At 45.9% G+C, this 16255-nt stretch overlaps 2 protein-coding genes across 5 annotated transcripts; one reads left to right on the top strand and one right to left on the bottom strand.

Annotated features, from left to right (window-relative positions):
• Nucleotides 1-4350: 4350 nt before the first annotated feature.
• On the top strand, nt 4351-4937 carry LOC101766566 (LYR motif-containing protein At3g19508). Its single transcript, XM_004956169.3, has 2 exons — nt 4351-4617; nt 4710-4937. Exons 1-2 carry the CDS (start codon nt 4423-4425, stop codon nt 4779-4781), a joined length of 267 nt encoding a protein of 88 aa, XP_004956226.1. The 5' UTR covers nt 4351-4422; the 3' UTR covers nt 4782-4937.
• A 9398-nt stretch (nt 4938-14335) lies between these two features.
• Nucleotides 14336-16229, bottom strand: LOC101764938. 4 transcript variants are annotated; one of them, XM_004956168.4, is made up of 4 exons: nt 16094-16229; nt 15862-15961; nt 15295-15407; nt 14336-14544 (listed from the first exon to the last, which is right to left on the bottom strand). In XM_004956168.4, exons 2-4 carry the CDS (start codon nt 15950-15952, stop codon nt 14467-14469), a joined length of 282 nt encoding a protein of 93 aa, XP_004956225.1. In that variant the 5' UTR covers nt 15953-15961; nt 16094-16229; the 3' UTR covers nt 14336-14466. The 4 variants fall into 4 exon arrangements, with proteins under 4 accessions (XP_004956225.1, XP_004956223.1, XP_004956224.1 ...); XM_004956166.4 differs by having other exon boundaries at nt 16059-16199; XM_004956167.4 differs by having other exon boundaries at nt 16054-16191.
• Nucleotides 16230-16255: the final 26 nt, after the last annotated feature.

Here is a 16255-nt window from a genome sequence, read left to right as displayed (position 1 = left end):
CTCCTACTACTAGTTTATTATCTTTGGAAGTAGTCAAGCGCGAGATCAGCCTTTGTAATATTAAAACATCTCATGTTCATCATCTTTATTGGTAACCTCACCAATATGGTGCTAGGGTGCTCCGATCTCTTCCAGTTCTATGTACCAAACACAATCTAGTGACTCCTGTCGTACACGAGAACGATACAACCAGAACAACCAAACACAACCTCGCATGATTCAGGCCGACAGCAAAGTGCAACCAAACAAACCCCCCTGTATCACTCTATTCCGTCTCCCACGATCCAGTACAACCCATCCGTTCTGGACGGTCCGGTCCTTTGCAACCAATCACGCCCTATGAGTCCATAACTGTCCCGCTTCGTGGTGCAGTCATTTGTTCCTGCTCACTAACGGGGCCTTGCTGCCTTCTCCCAAAAGACCTGCCGCCCAAACTCGACTTTCACTTTGTGATCCGACCTGTCCTCCGTGAAAACTCTCAAGACGCATCGGCATTCTAAAGAAAAAGGACACACTCCCGTCGTTTTGTAGAAAGTGTATTAAAATTTTGTAAACTTTGACCAACGCTTCAAAGGTAACCCCAAGAAATCGAAGCAAGAGTTGGAATTTTAAACTAGAATGGGAAGATTTGACAACTAATCAAATTAAATGCATGCTTAGCGTATATGTTTATATGAATAGATTCATATTTCAAACATACAATGAATTTTTTGGTACCAATTCGTATCATATTATAGGAAAAATTGGTGGTCAAACTGAGTATAACTCTAAAGTTTTTTCTGAATATCTACTAAAAACAAACGCAGGCAGTAGATTGATACGTTGATGAATTCGGCTCCTTGCTACTCACTCAGGTGAAGAAAGTCTCCATATTTTGTGAGTCCAGGATGCACGCATTGCGGTTTGCGGGTTTCCGAAGGCGTTTTTTTTTTCTTCTGAAGGTCTGAAGGCGTATTTTGGCTATTACGTCATCTTAGTCCCTAGCAGACTCCCTTGCCCAGACTCGATCTGGAGACGGCGAGGGAGACCCAGTGTCCCACCATGGAAGCGGCGGCGGCGCCATCTGCTTCGGTGGCCGGCGGTAGAGGGAGAGACGAGACAAAGCAGCCTAGGGCGCCGGCGTGCGACGTGGAGGCGCTGCGGAGGTGCCTGGAGGAGAACAAGGGCGACCGCGTCAAGTGCCAGGCGCACATCGACGCCTTCCGGTCATCCTGCTCCCCCGGCCCCAACACCACGTCGAAGACGCAGTCCTCCTAGAGAGGAGAGGAGAGGAGAGGACGGCCGCCATCTCAGATCGCTGTACGAGCTCGTGCTTCCTCGGAATCAAAACATTTCCCCCTTTCCCCTTACATGTCTTCTGTAGATCTACACACTTCTTCTGAATAAGATGCTAGGATGTATGATTCATTGCTTTGGGTCATCAATGGCTCTGGACAAGGGGAATCCACGGACCAAAACATGATCGTGTTGTTCCTCACAGCACTATCATACATGATGATTTTCTGCTACGTAGAGCTCCAGACTGAATTCAGTCGGTCTCCAGTTGAGTTCCTGAGACACCAAGCTGACCAGTTGAGTTTGAAAACTGTGAAATTGCATTGAGCTCTCATCCTAAGAAATTTTACTATCTCTATTTTGGGACAGTGCCGTACCTATGGCCTAATGGAATCTGTATGTGGCCTTAGTCCATAGGCACTCTGTGTGAGGCATCGCATTTAATCAGATGACACAAGTTCATATCCGCATTTGAACTCTCATATGTGCTATAACAAATTGCTGTTACCAGGGCCGTTGACCCTCAGTTGTGCCTCAAAAACAGCCTGATACAGTCCAACATATAAGAAGAACCGACTACTGAAGAAATGAAAGCAAAGAAAAGAAGGGGCACAAACTTTTGTTGTGCAGTGGTTTAGCATGCCCCTCCGCTCCGATGTTTCCGTAGTTATTGCCGTGTAGGACCTTGAAATGATAAGGCTACCCATTGTTCATGTCATACTATCTAATTAGAACATGACTATGAGATGAAGATAATCTATATGCAAGAGTAAACATATCTAACTGCCAGATTGTTCACCATGTTTACTTTCTTTCTGAAATCTGAAGCCAAGCGGTGCAGAACTCCTGAAACAATGGGTTCAGGTAAGATCAACAAATTAAAACAATGGGTTCAGGTAAGATTCACGAACTGAAAAGTCTGGTCCCTTATTGTTGTGAACTTGTGATTACCTCCAGGCATTTTGAGTTATGCATAATATTTGTTTGGCCCTGGAGAGGGCACCACATTTTCTTGCACAATATTCTGACAATGTGACCATGTCAACCAGAAATTGAGAAAACTACAAACTATGGCAACCAGGAATTTGTTTGGATTTACCGAATGAAACTAATATGAATATCAAGGTTAAGTTGCTTATCTACATGATCATTGTTTTGTTAATTTAAGCCCCATTCGGCCCAGTATTTTGGAAATTATGGTGACACAATTAAATCACAAATACATTGATTAAATGATAGTTAATGTGCATTCCATATATACTTGACTATTCTGACTCTACCTAAATTCGAAACATCTAAATCTGATATGGTTCTAGTTTTAATATGAGTACTCTGCTTGATATGGTTCTAGTCTAGTTTTAGAATGCAGGGCACACCACTCAAATGATCTGCTCTTTTTTCAAAGTTTAAGCAACCTTGCTGTTTTCATTGCCAGTCTCTAGTTAAAACTCTGAACATTTTATTATTGTGGGAGCACCCACAGACTTTAGATCCAAAAAGTACAGAAATATCCAGTATTCATTTGCTCCCCCACCTCCTACCCCAACTAGCAATTATATTGTAACAAGTAGGGTTCCCTGTTTTGTAGCCTGGTAGACACATTTTAGAGAACTGCTCCGGTGGCTGTTCAAAGTTCTAAATGTCATCAGTAAAAGTCCTACATGCTCCAATGGGATCTAACTGGGCATCAAGCATATATCCTTTCACATCATGGTTTGCTTGTGTCCATACCCAACCCCTAAGTCTTTATTTGCTGACCAGATTGCTCTAGTATCAATGATGTCCTCACCTAGGACTGTAGCTGCAATATACTTTCGTATTCTCTAGCAATATCAAATGAGTTTGGGAAAATTGGTTGCTTTTCATGTGCTTGAGCTAACTGATGAGATAAGTCTCTCTTATGTATAAATGATGGTTAATTTCCCCCCTTCCAACTACATTGTGGCAATCATCCAATGTATCAATCAGCAATACAAATATACAATCACCTAAAAAAAAAGCAATACGAATGTACAACTTATATTCTGGTAGTAGCTAGAGACGTGCTTATGTGTATGCATTTGTTTCCTGCAGATCTGTACATTTGTTCGCACAATTAAATTAGGGATTCACACCGACAGAATTATCTGAAATCCTGTCCAGATATCTGGATACCCCGCTGTGCATATAGGCGAAACCCAGACAGGCGGTTCTCGTTGCGTCAAACTCAACAACTCCTTGTAATCTGTTATTCTTCATGTCTACAGCGATCACCCAGGCCTCCTCGTCCAGTATGTCCATCTCGACCATGAAGCAAACAGTAGCATCATCACCCTCCTTCAAGCTGAGTGTGGGCTGGCATATGCTGAGCCTCTTGAAGGGTGGCACTGGCCTGCCTTCGTCGTCACGCTGCTTCGGGAGGAGCTCGAACTGCGGGTTGCTGATGTCCATCTCGGATGACTGGATCTTGTGGTGGCTCTCCCAAGGATCCTCCACTGGGCCAGCCTGCTCCATGTGGCAGCCAGCAAGCCATCTGGGATGTAGTGATTCACGTAGGTTGGGCAAGGCTTCCAGTGAAGCTGCTGCTGGACGTACTTGATGCGATCTCCGACGACGGCAATGTCCCGAGCAAGCCGTGCATCGCCCTGGAGCTTTGCGTCTGACCGGAGTGGCCGTGGAAGCCGGATGTAGCCAAACCTATGGCCGTCTTTGGCTTGAAGCAGATCGCAGAGCAGGATGCCGCGATGGAGGTCGACGAAGCCCATGGTCCCGCCTTCTCCTCCGATAGCGATCACCTTGCTGTTGTTGTGCAGGAAGTAGCCCTCCTCCTGCTGATACTTCTGAAACTGCCGGTCCTCCACGGAGACGGCGTGCGTCGCCCATGTTCCGGGCCTGGAGTCATAGAGATAGAGGACGAACTGCCCGCGTCCTGGGCCAATTGCAGTGGCAGAGAGCAGCGACCATGTAGAGCAATGGGTGTTTGCATTTTCGCGCGCTTTTTCCGTGGAGTTGGATTGCTTTCTTCGGAGACGGAAGAAAGGGCCGGCGCCAAATGGGCCGGGCCGCGAAATTGGGTAGACTAGGCCGGCCTTGGAAAAGTAGTAGCAGTGCCCCTTCCAAACCACTCTCTCCTGAGCAGTCAGCAGCTCGCCTCGACGACCTGCGGCGATGCCGATGAACGCGGGGCTGCGCGCGTACCGCGAGGTGCTCCGCCTGGTGCGGCGGCTGCCGGCGGAGACGCGGCCCTACTACGCCAAATACGCCCGCGAGAACTTCGTCAACTACCGCGACCTCTCCGCCGACGACGACCTCGCCGCCCTCCTCCGCCGCGCCTACACCCACTCGTCATGGGTCCTCTCCAAGGTATCCCCACGTAGTATCGCTGCTTCACCACCCCGACCGATCTCGACCGAGTTGTCGTCTAAGCAACCAACGTTTTCCTGGCTGCCTTGCAGTACTCAATAGACGGGGAGAAGGCTGCGGCGCGGCTCAAGGATCTCGGCGGCGGCCACCCCGCCGGGCACTGACGCGCGCAGGGTGTTCGACCATATGCCGTTCTGCGCTTAATGCTTCAGTTTAGCGTTTGCTTGTGCTTGTTTTTGTCAAGGGACTTGCATTATTCTGTGTTGAAGTGTATCAAATTGAGCGAATAATTCCTTATAAAGAGTTGGTCTCCCGTATTAGTGTTGGTGTGAAGGTCTCCTCAAAGTAGTATGGTATAAGATTCACAGAAGAAGTGCACTACTAGAGAAAACGGCTTTAGTACCGGTTGAAAATCCCCCTGTAGTATCGGTTTCTCTAGTATCAGTTTCGCAACCGGTACTGGCAATTCGGTACTAGAGGGGGTCCTTTAGTACCGGTCCAGTTGAAATAACGGGTACTAAAGGATATTAAAAAAAAAAGAAAATCCCCGCTCGGCCCCTGTCGCCCCGCCGCCGGCCCCCACGCCAGCCCCTCCGCCCCCGTCGCCTATGCCCTCCAGCCGCCCTGCCTTTGTCCCATCCTGCCGTCATCCCTCCGGCCTTCCGCCTCCGCCAGCCGCCCCGCCCCGCGCTGCCCGCTGCCAGCCCCCGCCGGCCTCGGCCTCCCACCACCCTCCTTCGCTCTTGCCGCACGCGCCAGCCTGCCCGCTCGCTGCCGCTCCCGCCCGCCGTCGCCGCCTACCGCTGGCCGCCGCCGCTGCCTCACCTCGCTCCGCCGCTGCTCCTTACTGCGCCGGTGAGGGGCGAGCGAAGGGGGGAGGGGAAGGGAGGCAGTGCTCGAGCTCCTGCTGCCGACGAAGAGAGGAATAAGGAGCTAGAGAGGATAAGGAGAGAGGAAGGAGCTGAGAGAGGATAAGGGGCCTACCGTGCATGCCTTGCTTTAATTTCTTTGGGATGGTGGCGGGATGGCTTTAGTACCGGGTGGGAATTAGTACCAGGTGGAGCTCCTACACGGTACTAAAGGGCCTCTAGGGGATCCCAAATTTAGACCCGGTACTAATACTAACATTAGTACCAGGTACAAATGTGACCGGTACTTAGGGAGTGGACAAGAGGTCCATTCGCTAGTAGTGGTGGTGTCACACCACTTTGGTGCCACTTCTAGTGAGTTGGTGTCAAGATTTGGACGTTGATTTATCAGTAGTCATGATCAAAGCTACATCGATCGGTTTAGCTAGGATTATTGGGTTATGGATATGTTGGTCATGATCGGAGCTAGATCGATGGGTACGTTTGTTTAGCTGTGGTGCTTTAGTTAGTGTAGTGTATTAAGAGATCTGATCGTGAGAACTCTCTTATTGGGAGGCTGCTCCTCAACATTACCAGGATCATCTCATCTAATCTTATACAACAACGTTTGGAATACTATTTTAAGATTATTTTATGATATTCAGCCTGAGTTTGTGGACTCGAAGCTCTTCTGTTCTACCATTATTTTCTGGTACTAGAGGAGTGAAGATGACTCTCCATAAACTTCGTAGAAAGTTGAGTTATGTGCAGAGAATAGTGTAAGAACATTCATGCCATGTGCAAACACTGTTCTCTGGGATTAGAGGAGCGGAGGTGGTACATCAATTGCTGGTCATCTGCATCGTATTACATGGAAAATGAATATAGGGCTTCGTATTACATTAATAACTTAATCAATATTAGGTAGGGAAAAATAGAGTAATTGTGTTTATAATATTTAGTTTTTGCATTAAACATGAGATAAATTAATTATTGATTAAACAAATACAATTATTGTTAAATTACAGTGACATGAAAATTTTTAGCAATGACCACATTCTATTTTCTTACACCTACAATTTATTTACCTTAATTTTATTGCAATGACTAAATATTAAAAACACATTTACTCTATTTTTTCCAACTAATATGAATCATATATAATAAGCCAGCTATCCATCAAATTCTAGCTCAAAAACATGTATAAATAAAAATCCTCTCCATTCTCCCTCATTCTAAAAAGCTTATTTTTCTCCCTCTCTAAAGCATAAAACAAAGCATAATAATAATAAATGAAGGGAGGATGAAGTAGCTAACCTTCACAACACTTTGGATGAGTAAAATCCCCACGGAAATGAGGAAAAAAATTTGGGCAACACCTCCCCTAAGATTGCTTGCTCACCATGGAGAGGAGGACAAGTGGAGCTCGATCTCTGGTGGTGGCTCGGGCTGGGGGAGGAAGAAGGACTCTTGGGTTGGTTGGATTTATAGGGGAGGAGATTTTATCCTGGTTGGAATTTCCACCCCTTTATAGGGAGAAAGTACCACTCATTCTGTCCCGGTTTTATGCGGTCTTCGGTGCGATATTTCTCGCCATTAAAACCGGGGACTAAAGGAGGGGCTTTAGTCCCGATTGGTATTTAGAACTGGTACTAAAGCCCTCCCCCCCCCCCCCCCCGGTGGCCTTCGGTAGCATAGTTTTGACCTAGGACTAAAGTTACTTTAGTTACGGGTCTAATGTTAACCAGAATTAAAGGGGCTGGATGGAATGTCAGTTCTTCAGTAGTGAAGGTTTGCCGGAGCTACCTGGGAAACCGGCCTAGTTTCCCAAACTGGCTTGACTAGTTTTTGGTAATATTGCTAAACACTAAATTGGACTCCACCATTGTATAGATCTCGTCGAGGCGATCTGAATGCATATGTAGAACGTGCAATTTAAAGTTCAGATGAGGGAGATAAGACCCTGGAAAGATTGCCTCAGTGGGAAATCAGCTAAGCCGATTTTGGAAATAGACTAAACCGGTTTTTACGTAAACCAGGTAGGAATTGGAGATTTGTATGGGATTTGATTTGTAAACAATCTTCAAGCGGGTACGACCTCTTCACCCTATAAATATAAAGAGCCACAGCCGATTTAGGTGTCCAATCGATCAAACACAAACAAATCTACAACTTTTATTTTTTTTACTATTTCTCCTTTGACCTAGATTTTCCAATCTCATACGTGTTGTTCTTTCTTCTTCTCTATGACGTTTCAGGATGCTGTCGGTGGCCTGCCGACCTAGAGCAACCCTACCTACACCAGCCGCAATGGGTCCCTCCCGAGCATGTGTTCACGGGCGTCGCGATGTACCTCAGGGCCATGGGCGGTGGCAATGGGGTCACAAGCATCGGCGGTGAGCCCTCCGGCGCAGACAACGGCAGGGCTACCCTTTTCCAAGCGGTGGGGCCCACAAAATGCATGGAAAAGAAACTCCCCTCGCCCCGATCGCAAGATCGATGTTTCCTCTCTCCTTGATGCATGTGTCGACACCGTTCAGGTCTTCAACTTTTCCTCTCTCTCTCCTCATTAATTTTCTTGCCACATCATATTTTTACTTACGTGGCACACTAATTAATTCTATGGGCACTAGATGAGGTGAGGGTTTGGATTGCCCTAAGCATGGCCCTGATAGTGCAAAAGAGGGTTGTTGCCTGGCTTCATGGGAATGCAGTGAGCTTGCCACTAATGCATGTTCGCACAAGCCTTGGTGGTCCAAGTTGATGAGTCGTTTCACCTCCCTCCCTTCTCCTATTTTATCTCCTAACCTTCCTGAAGGCTCCTATCATCGCGCTCGCCATGCTGCTCTTGCTCGGGGATGGCGATCACGAGGGCTGCGCAAGGGTGGCAGTCGTCAGTCCACTACTGGGGAAAGGGCCTTCTGTACCAGTTGGGAACCCCCTTTAGTACCGGTTTCGCAACCGGTATTGCTACTCCAGAAATAAGGAGGCCCATTTAGTACCGGTTGAAAAGAGGTATAAGAAATAAAAAAAGAAATCCCACCCCGCCGACCCGAGCCCGAGCCCGAACCGCACCCCCCCTCGCTCGAGCCCCCCGCCGCTGCCCAAGATCGAGGCCTCCCGCCGTCGTCCTCCCACCGCGCTCTCCTGCTGCTGCCCGCCACGCCTTCTGCCACCGCATCCTAGATAGATAGATAGATAGATAGATAGATAGATAGAGAGAGAGAGAGAGTGAGGGGGGCTCGAGCGCCGCCGCCGCCGCATCCACCCGCCCGCTCGACACTATCGCCCCCGCCCTCCCACTGCTGCCGCCATCCCGCTGCTCTCGCCGCCCTCCCATAGATCCGCGCCGCTGTCTCACCTCGCCTCGCCACTGCTCCTCACTGCCGGTGAGGGGCGAGCGGAAAGGGGAGGGGATTGGGGCGAGCGGAGGAGAGGGCGAGCGGAGGAGGGGGGAGGGGAGCGGAGTGAGCGGAGGAGGGGGTAAGTGGAGGAAGGGGAGGGGAGCGGAGTGAGAGAAGGAGGGAGGGAGGAGGGAGATTGGTGCTAGGCGGATAAGGAGTGAGGGAGGGAGGGAGGGAGGGGGAGCGGATAAGGAGAGAGGGGAGCAGGCCAATGGGTCGGGGGAGTGACGGAAAAGCTCTTTAGTACCGGGTGGGAAGAGCCTCTACCCGATACTAAAGGGTGGCCTTTAGTACCGGATTGACTTCCGACCTGGTACTAAAGGGGTCCAGGGAGGCTCCGTGTTAGACTTGGTACTAATGTGAGCATTAGTACCGGGTCAAAAACCAACCGGTACTAAGGTGCGTGATGAAAGGTTCTTTCCCCGATAGTGGTCTCCCAGCCGAGATCTCGTCACCACTGGAGCCACCGCAAGCACCATCACGGCGCCGCTGCTACTGCTTGGCCCACGACAGTGATGATGGTGAGGGGAACCACTGGGGACTCGGGGTCGTCAACTAGCTGTGCCGTCGGCGCAAGAAAGGACATCGCTGCGGCCAAGTTGATGGTGGGGAGGAATCAGGAGGGGTTGCCCCCTAATTCCTAGGTGTTCATGGTAATACCTAACTTCTTTTTAGTGAAAAAAACGATTTATAGCACTATAGCAGGCATAGTACCCACCCCTCCTCTAGATCACTCTCTTTCCCTCTTGCGTGCAAGGAAAAACAAATTTTTGTGATATCATTAGCTTGTATTCCAAACTGGAAGTCCAAATTAAATTATGTTAGGATGATATATTCTTCAAAACATTTTTTATGAATGTGAAATACTTTTTTGATGACATTGGAACAAATTTTCAAGGTTAAGGAGAAAACTATTTCAACTTATGATAAAGTTGTTCAAAAAAAAATGTTCAAGTGGCACATAATTTTATATACCTAAAACAAATTACCCAAGTTCATGGAAAAAAAGATTATTTAAATGGATTGATTACCTATGTGCTAAACCCAACTATAAAATTTTAGTAAAGCAATGCTACGATACTCCTTTTACCTCTAAGGAGGTAAGATGTGAATTAAATCAATTAGAAAATAAAGAAAAAAATCGCAGCGCCATTATCTCCTCAAGTCCTGGTCATACACATGCATGCATGCCGTTAATATATCTGCGCCATTATCTCCTTTATTTAGTCCAGTCATACACAAGCCGTTAATATATCTGAGCATTATCTCCTCCCGGCCATACACATGCATGCATGCATGCATGCATGCCGCCATAAACTTTTCATCTACGTGTTTGGTGTTTGGTGCACAAAATCATGTGTGCGGTTACACAAAATTTGTACAAAGCTATGACGTATTTGCTAGTAACACAATTACACCGGCTGTTAATAATTATTGAAATTCCATACACATTTGAAGTTAAAACAAATTCCACAGTTTTCATGTTGAAATTTAGAACGACGTTACACATCCATATGTTATATTACATGGCACCTATAGTCTGCAAAATTATTAGGCTGTCTATGTCTCACCCGAGTGAAAATAACTCTTCCCTCACTCGATTTTTTGAACATACGATCTGAAATCAATGGCCGAGATCAAATCGGCCTCCTCCACCTTATCCACCCAGCGCCGCCCACTGCCTCCTATCTCCACCCGACACAGCCTACTGCCTCATCGACACCATCCCTGGTGCTAGCGAGGTCCGCCCTCCCACTACCGCCCCTCCCTCCTCCGTCCCTCCGCCCCTGCCAACGCCACCGCCCTCTCAGTAGACACCACTGTCGTCTCTGCCGCCTTCTTGCCCATCCCGCCACCGCCCCTGCCACTGCCGCCATCGGCTACGTCGCCCCCGCCCTGGCACCGTCCAACTGCCCTCCACCATTGCCCAACCGGCGGCGCCCCCGCCGCTGCGCCTCACCACCCCTGCGCCCGCCACTTCCGCTGGGCTGGCCTACCGCTGCCGGCCTTCCCTCTAGGATCGTCGGTGAGCACCCACCCTGGAAACCCCTGCTCCTAAGCTCGCCGGAGTTGGAGAATAAAGGGGAAATGGTGTGCAGATGGAGAGGGAGAAAAATTTGGGTGAGGGAGAGCTCTATTCCACCTGGATGAGCTATAGCTTTTCCCAAATTATAACGTGAACAAAAATAATCCCTAAGATGTCTCCCGTGAGGACCAAGGAATACGAAATTTCGAAATTTCTAGATTTGTTGCGGACCATGTTCACGTGAGAGGGGAAAAAGGAATCACTAGATCCAATACAATAATACATGGAAGTTACATCTAATAGGAATATATTTGCCCCTATGCATATATAATAAATATTTAATCTATTACCGGTAATATGTCTTTAGATCTACGGTCCATGTTTATTTTTAAGGATAGATCCATGTTTATCTGGGAGTACCTTAGCAAGACCCATTATAGTAATACAAGAGAAGGGCCGATGGGTGTTGCCTGGTATAATCCTCCGAGCAGCGGATAATATTAGTGAGGAGAAACAACCATAACTAAAGAATTCATAAATGCGAACAGAGCGTATATTCTTTATGATGGAACATGGTCACCTTGACTTGGCACGAGTGTTTGTATTTTTCTAAATTATTCCAAGATTTAGTTCACGCTATTTTTCAGTGGTATACTAGTATGTGACATGGCCCTCGACAGCGACACGCTAGCGGTGACCGGCACATAATTTTGAGATGGCTTAACAGACAACAAGTACAGGTTGTTTTATAAGTTATCTGATAGGATTATATATTTCTTAATTTGTACATATAAAAAATGAAATTTGTGAGTTGTATGGCAACAATAACTCTTACAATGATTATGGAGTTATCTCATAGTTCTAAAATTTAGCTTTATGAGATGGTTGTTTTGCGAAATAACGATCACTTTCTCTCACCTCGCTCTCCCTCCTCCACATCACCAAAAGTCCTATGTGGCATTGCATGAGACTGGTTACGTGCAGGTGTAGCAATGTACCTACCTTTAGTCTCGAGGTGCTCGATCATAGAGGTTAGGTTGCGTGTGTATTCATAGGGATGAGTGTGCGTGCGTTTATACAAGCGTCTGCATCTACACCATATTTCAAAAAAAAGATTCATAAATAATTGCGAATTAGTTTTTAATGTTGTGAAGCTTGTGAATTACTCCCTCTATCCCAAATTACTATTCGTTTTGTTTTTTCTAATACATAACTTTTGACATGCACCTATGTATACAGGTATGTCTAGATACGTAGAAAAATGATGTATCTAGAAAAGCTTAAAAATAATTTAGCTAGAAAAGCTTAAAAATAATTTAGGATGGAGGGAGTACGTGTCCAACTTTAAATCTCCCGCTCAGGTCGTCCATAGGAAACCGTAGATCAGATGAGGTCGGGGTGGTGTCGATTGGCGACGCAATGTCCAAGTCGGAGAGCAAGACGAGGGGGGCGGACGTCGGCGACGACGACGACGCAAGCTCGTGGTCGGGCTCGGCCGGGGGGCAGTTGATGGAGGACCACCTCTCCTTCGGGAGCCAGTCTTCCGTGGAGCACTCGGAAGGCTACTGGGAGGCCAACAGCGCCTCCGTTCGCGCCTTCCTCCTAACTGACGGCGACAGGGAGGTTTATGCTTCGTGGATGCGAGATATGGCGGCGGTGGACAGTGAGAAGACCATACCGCCATTTCGCCTCGTCAAGTACCCAGGTAAGTATTTTGCGACTTGGGGGATGGATCTTGCATTGCCATCGGATAGATTCAGATTTGATCCAGAGACTGGTCCATTTTTTCCGTCGTTTGCATACTGCACTCACACTGACGTGACCCTTCTGTTTGTTTAATTTGCTCCCGATCACACAAGCGGCGCTGCCTTAAACCAAAACCTCCTACGAACGATCCTTGTTGTTTATCGTATCTGAATCTGTTCAACAAAGATGGATGAAGTCTTCATATAGTACCAGATGATCCGGCGCAGGACCTTGAATTTTGCGGTCACCATGCTGGAAGAGTCTTCCTTTTCTTCATTTGCTTCTGCTGTGAAGTCTGATGACAATGGAGTATCGGCATGTGAAGCTGACAATGGTGGTAGTGGGAATGGCATTACTGCTGCTTCAAGGTATGGACAGTGCAGCCATCCTGTTGATGTGGCACAGATATTGTTAGATTATCATATATATTATGTGATAGAATTTAATTTAGGCCGTTACTTCTTGATGAGATGCATTGTGATATAATATTGTGTTACTAATATAATATTATATTGCAGTATCACGAGGTGCCCTGCTTTAGAGCGATTGAATCATCAAGATCAGAACAAGATTAAAGATTCAGTAAAGACCAAGAAGAGGAGGAAGAAAACTGAAAGCCAAATGAAGAGATGCCCCATTGAATCTTCGTTTGGTCAAATGGCAAAGCATGTACCTCAAACCTGCATTGCGATCCATGAATAAGGTATATACTTAAAATAAACATCCATCAGTGGTCCATTCATGTTTCTCTTGCAAATTTGGTTAGTGTTTAAATTGTTGTTATCGAACAGAACTTAGCGATCACCAAGAAGAGGAACCACCACAAGAGAAAATCAATAAGCTGAGGAAAGAGAGAAAAAGGCCAAGGTGAGTGGAAATGCATGTCAAAATGCTGCGGATGCTGATTTTCTTTTGGCTGCATGCATATTATACCACTTTATGCTTTCAAAATTGGTGTTGTCTAGTTATGAAACGCAGACTTTGTCAACAGAAACAAAACTTTTGATTGCAGAAAGATCTACAGAGCAGTCAACAGAATTGCTCACAACCTAGCAAAGGAGGCGTGGAAGGACACTGCACCACCTACTAGCCTTTACACATGTAATCATCTAGGACATACAATGCTTTGCCCTGTGCAACGGGCACTGCAAAACCGTACAATGGGGTTGCTTCAACCTCATCTCTGTTACTTGCGTTAAAACATGATATTTCATTCAATTCAAGGTGAAAGCATGTTGGAACATATGAATATAACATTGCATCAGTTAGATCAAATATCCTGACAGCTGCAATCATTGTAATGATTAGACCTAAATCAGCGAGACAACTAAATGCCTTCGGTGAATCAAACTACAAAAAAAATCAAGTGTTATTTCTTTGTACGCCTCATCTTTGAAGAACAAAACATTGTGATGATTGGAATGAAAATCAGTGAGATACATAAATGCCTTCTTTGTTGGACGCAACTGCAAAAAGACCCGAGGTGTTAGTATTTCTTTGTGAGCCTTATCTTTAAAGAACAAAAAAAAATCTACTTCTTCCATTCCAAATTGTAGGTCGTTTTGGTTTTTCTAGATACATAGATTTTACTATGTATGTAGACATAATGTATATCTATGTGCATAGCAAAAATCATGTGTTTAGAAAAGCTAAAACAACCTACAATTTAAAACGAAGGGAGTAGTTAAAAGAGCAATGGGAAGCAGGCAAATGATACTTTAGAGCATAAGCCCACCTGAGGGCAATGTTTCCTTGTATTTAGTTCACTGTCAAGCTAACTACCACAGCAGTTGACAGAGCTGAAAGTGCTCTTAATCTCCTAAATCTACTTCTTCCTACGCTTTGAGGTCTTCATTGTCATCAGTCTTGGTTCTTCAGGCATTTTGACTTCCACATACTGTTCCTGTGAATCAATATTAACATTTTGAGACTCGTTGCACACAAAAAAAAAGGTGCTGCAGGACTACCTGGCAAAAGCAAAATTTCACTACTGTAAAGCAATATATATAATTCTAGGGTGCTAGAATTATCATCTTTCTCAAAAACAGGAACAAGAGAAGTCATGATCCCGAAGCTCAAAAAAACTATAAATTGAAAAACTAACTTAAAGTATGTGTTGATGTAATAGTAAAGAGTCTGGGACACTTTTCACTGCTGTAAAGCATACATATAGTTCCACAATGCTAGAATTAGCATATTTCTCAACAACTCATACAATTCAACACATGATCCCAAAGCTCAAAAAAAAGTTAGAAATTGAAAAACTAGCTAACAAGTATGAGTTGATAAAATGGATTCCTTAAAAGTAAAGAAGGGTCCAGCACATATTCTTTTGACACATTGCACAATGATATAGATGCACCACTGATTGCTGCAATTCAATCACATTAGGGAATTCTTCTTGCTATTCAAAAGTCCAGGCCTATGTGCTACTGTCTCTGAAGAACAATATGAATGTTCATTTCACAACTCAATGACTTGACTTCAATCAGTTTAGTCAACCATAATTTGAATTCAAAATAACTAAACTCCCAAGGGAATTAACAAATATTTTTTGCAAATAAACAAGAAAGGGACCCTGAATTACAGTGCTATGCAATACGGAGGAACAGAGGGAGCTCCACAGGTGAGATTTTGGAAGATGGATACTGACCTCCTCCCACTTTCTCTGAAGCTGCAAGAGTTCTTTACAGGATGCTATACACTCAGCATGGTACGCAGCAGCCAAATCTTTAATCAAGGCCTTCCTTTTGATTATCCCAATCACTTAAAACATCAAGAAATTAGGTGTCAGACCACCCCCAAGATTAATGAAGTATGCAACTCATTTGAAAAACTCAAAGATTTGGTGGATCATCTTTTTTGAGATAATGCCAAAGAATACAACTGAACATTCAGTTTAACCACATTCTAGAGATACTGTCCTTACACTTTATAGTACCATAAAGTAATCTAGCAAAAAACATTTGAATTTTTTTTGAACATGACCCCACAACCAAAAACAATTTTTGTAAGGCCAATAATTCAGGGAATAAATATGTCTGCAAATAACCAACATAAAAGCAAGCTAGTAATAATTCAATATTCCATTACCATGGCGAGAGAGGTTGTGATTGATTTCCTACGGACAAAGCAGAAACAAACCTACAGCACGAACTAGAAATACAGAAGAATCTACAGAAACGAATTGAAGCCAGTTGAGACGGGAGCTCCGGCTTACTCCGGCTGGGATCGAACTGCTGCCCCTCAGATTTGGACCCGTTGGCCGCCGGCTCCCCACTACCTCCTGCAGCAGCGGCGGCGCCGTCCATCGGAAGCAACTGCGTAGAGATATTGCGCGAGTTAGGGTTTTGCCTAGATCCATCCAACCAGAGACACCAAACGAGAATCTCAACCCAACCAGAAAAGGGACCTGACCCGACCGGAGAACCCAACCAGAAAAGGGACCTGACCCGACCGGAGCAGAGGAGCTTCGCTTCCTTGCGGATTGGGTGGCCGTCTTCTCACTGCGCGTCAATTGTTTCGGGGTCGCCGGCGGCGAGGGAAGGGCTCACCGCACCGGAGCTGGGGAACACGTGGACACAAAAGGATTCGAGGGCCATACGGGCCTGATT

The sequence above is a fragment of the Setaria italica genome, chromosome II (assembly GCF_000263155.2).
Source record: "Setaria italica strain Yugu1 chromosome II, Setaria_italica_v2.0, whole genome shotgun sequence".
NCBI classification, from domain to species: domain Eukaryota; kingdom Viridiplantae; phylum Streptophyta; class Magnoliopsida; order Poales; family Poaceae; genus Setaria; species Setaria italica.
This window is presented reverse-complemented; position numbering and strand designations above follow the sequence as displayed.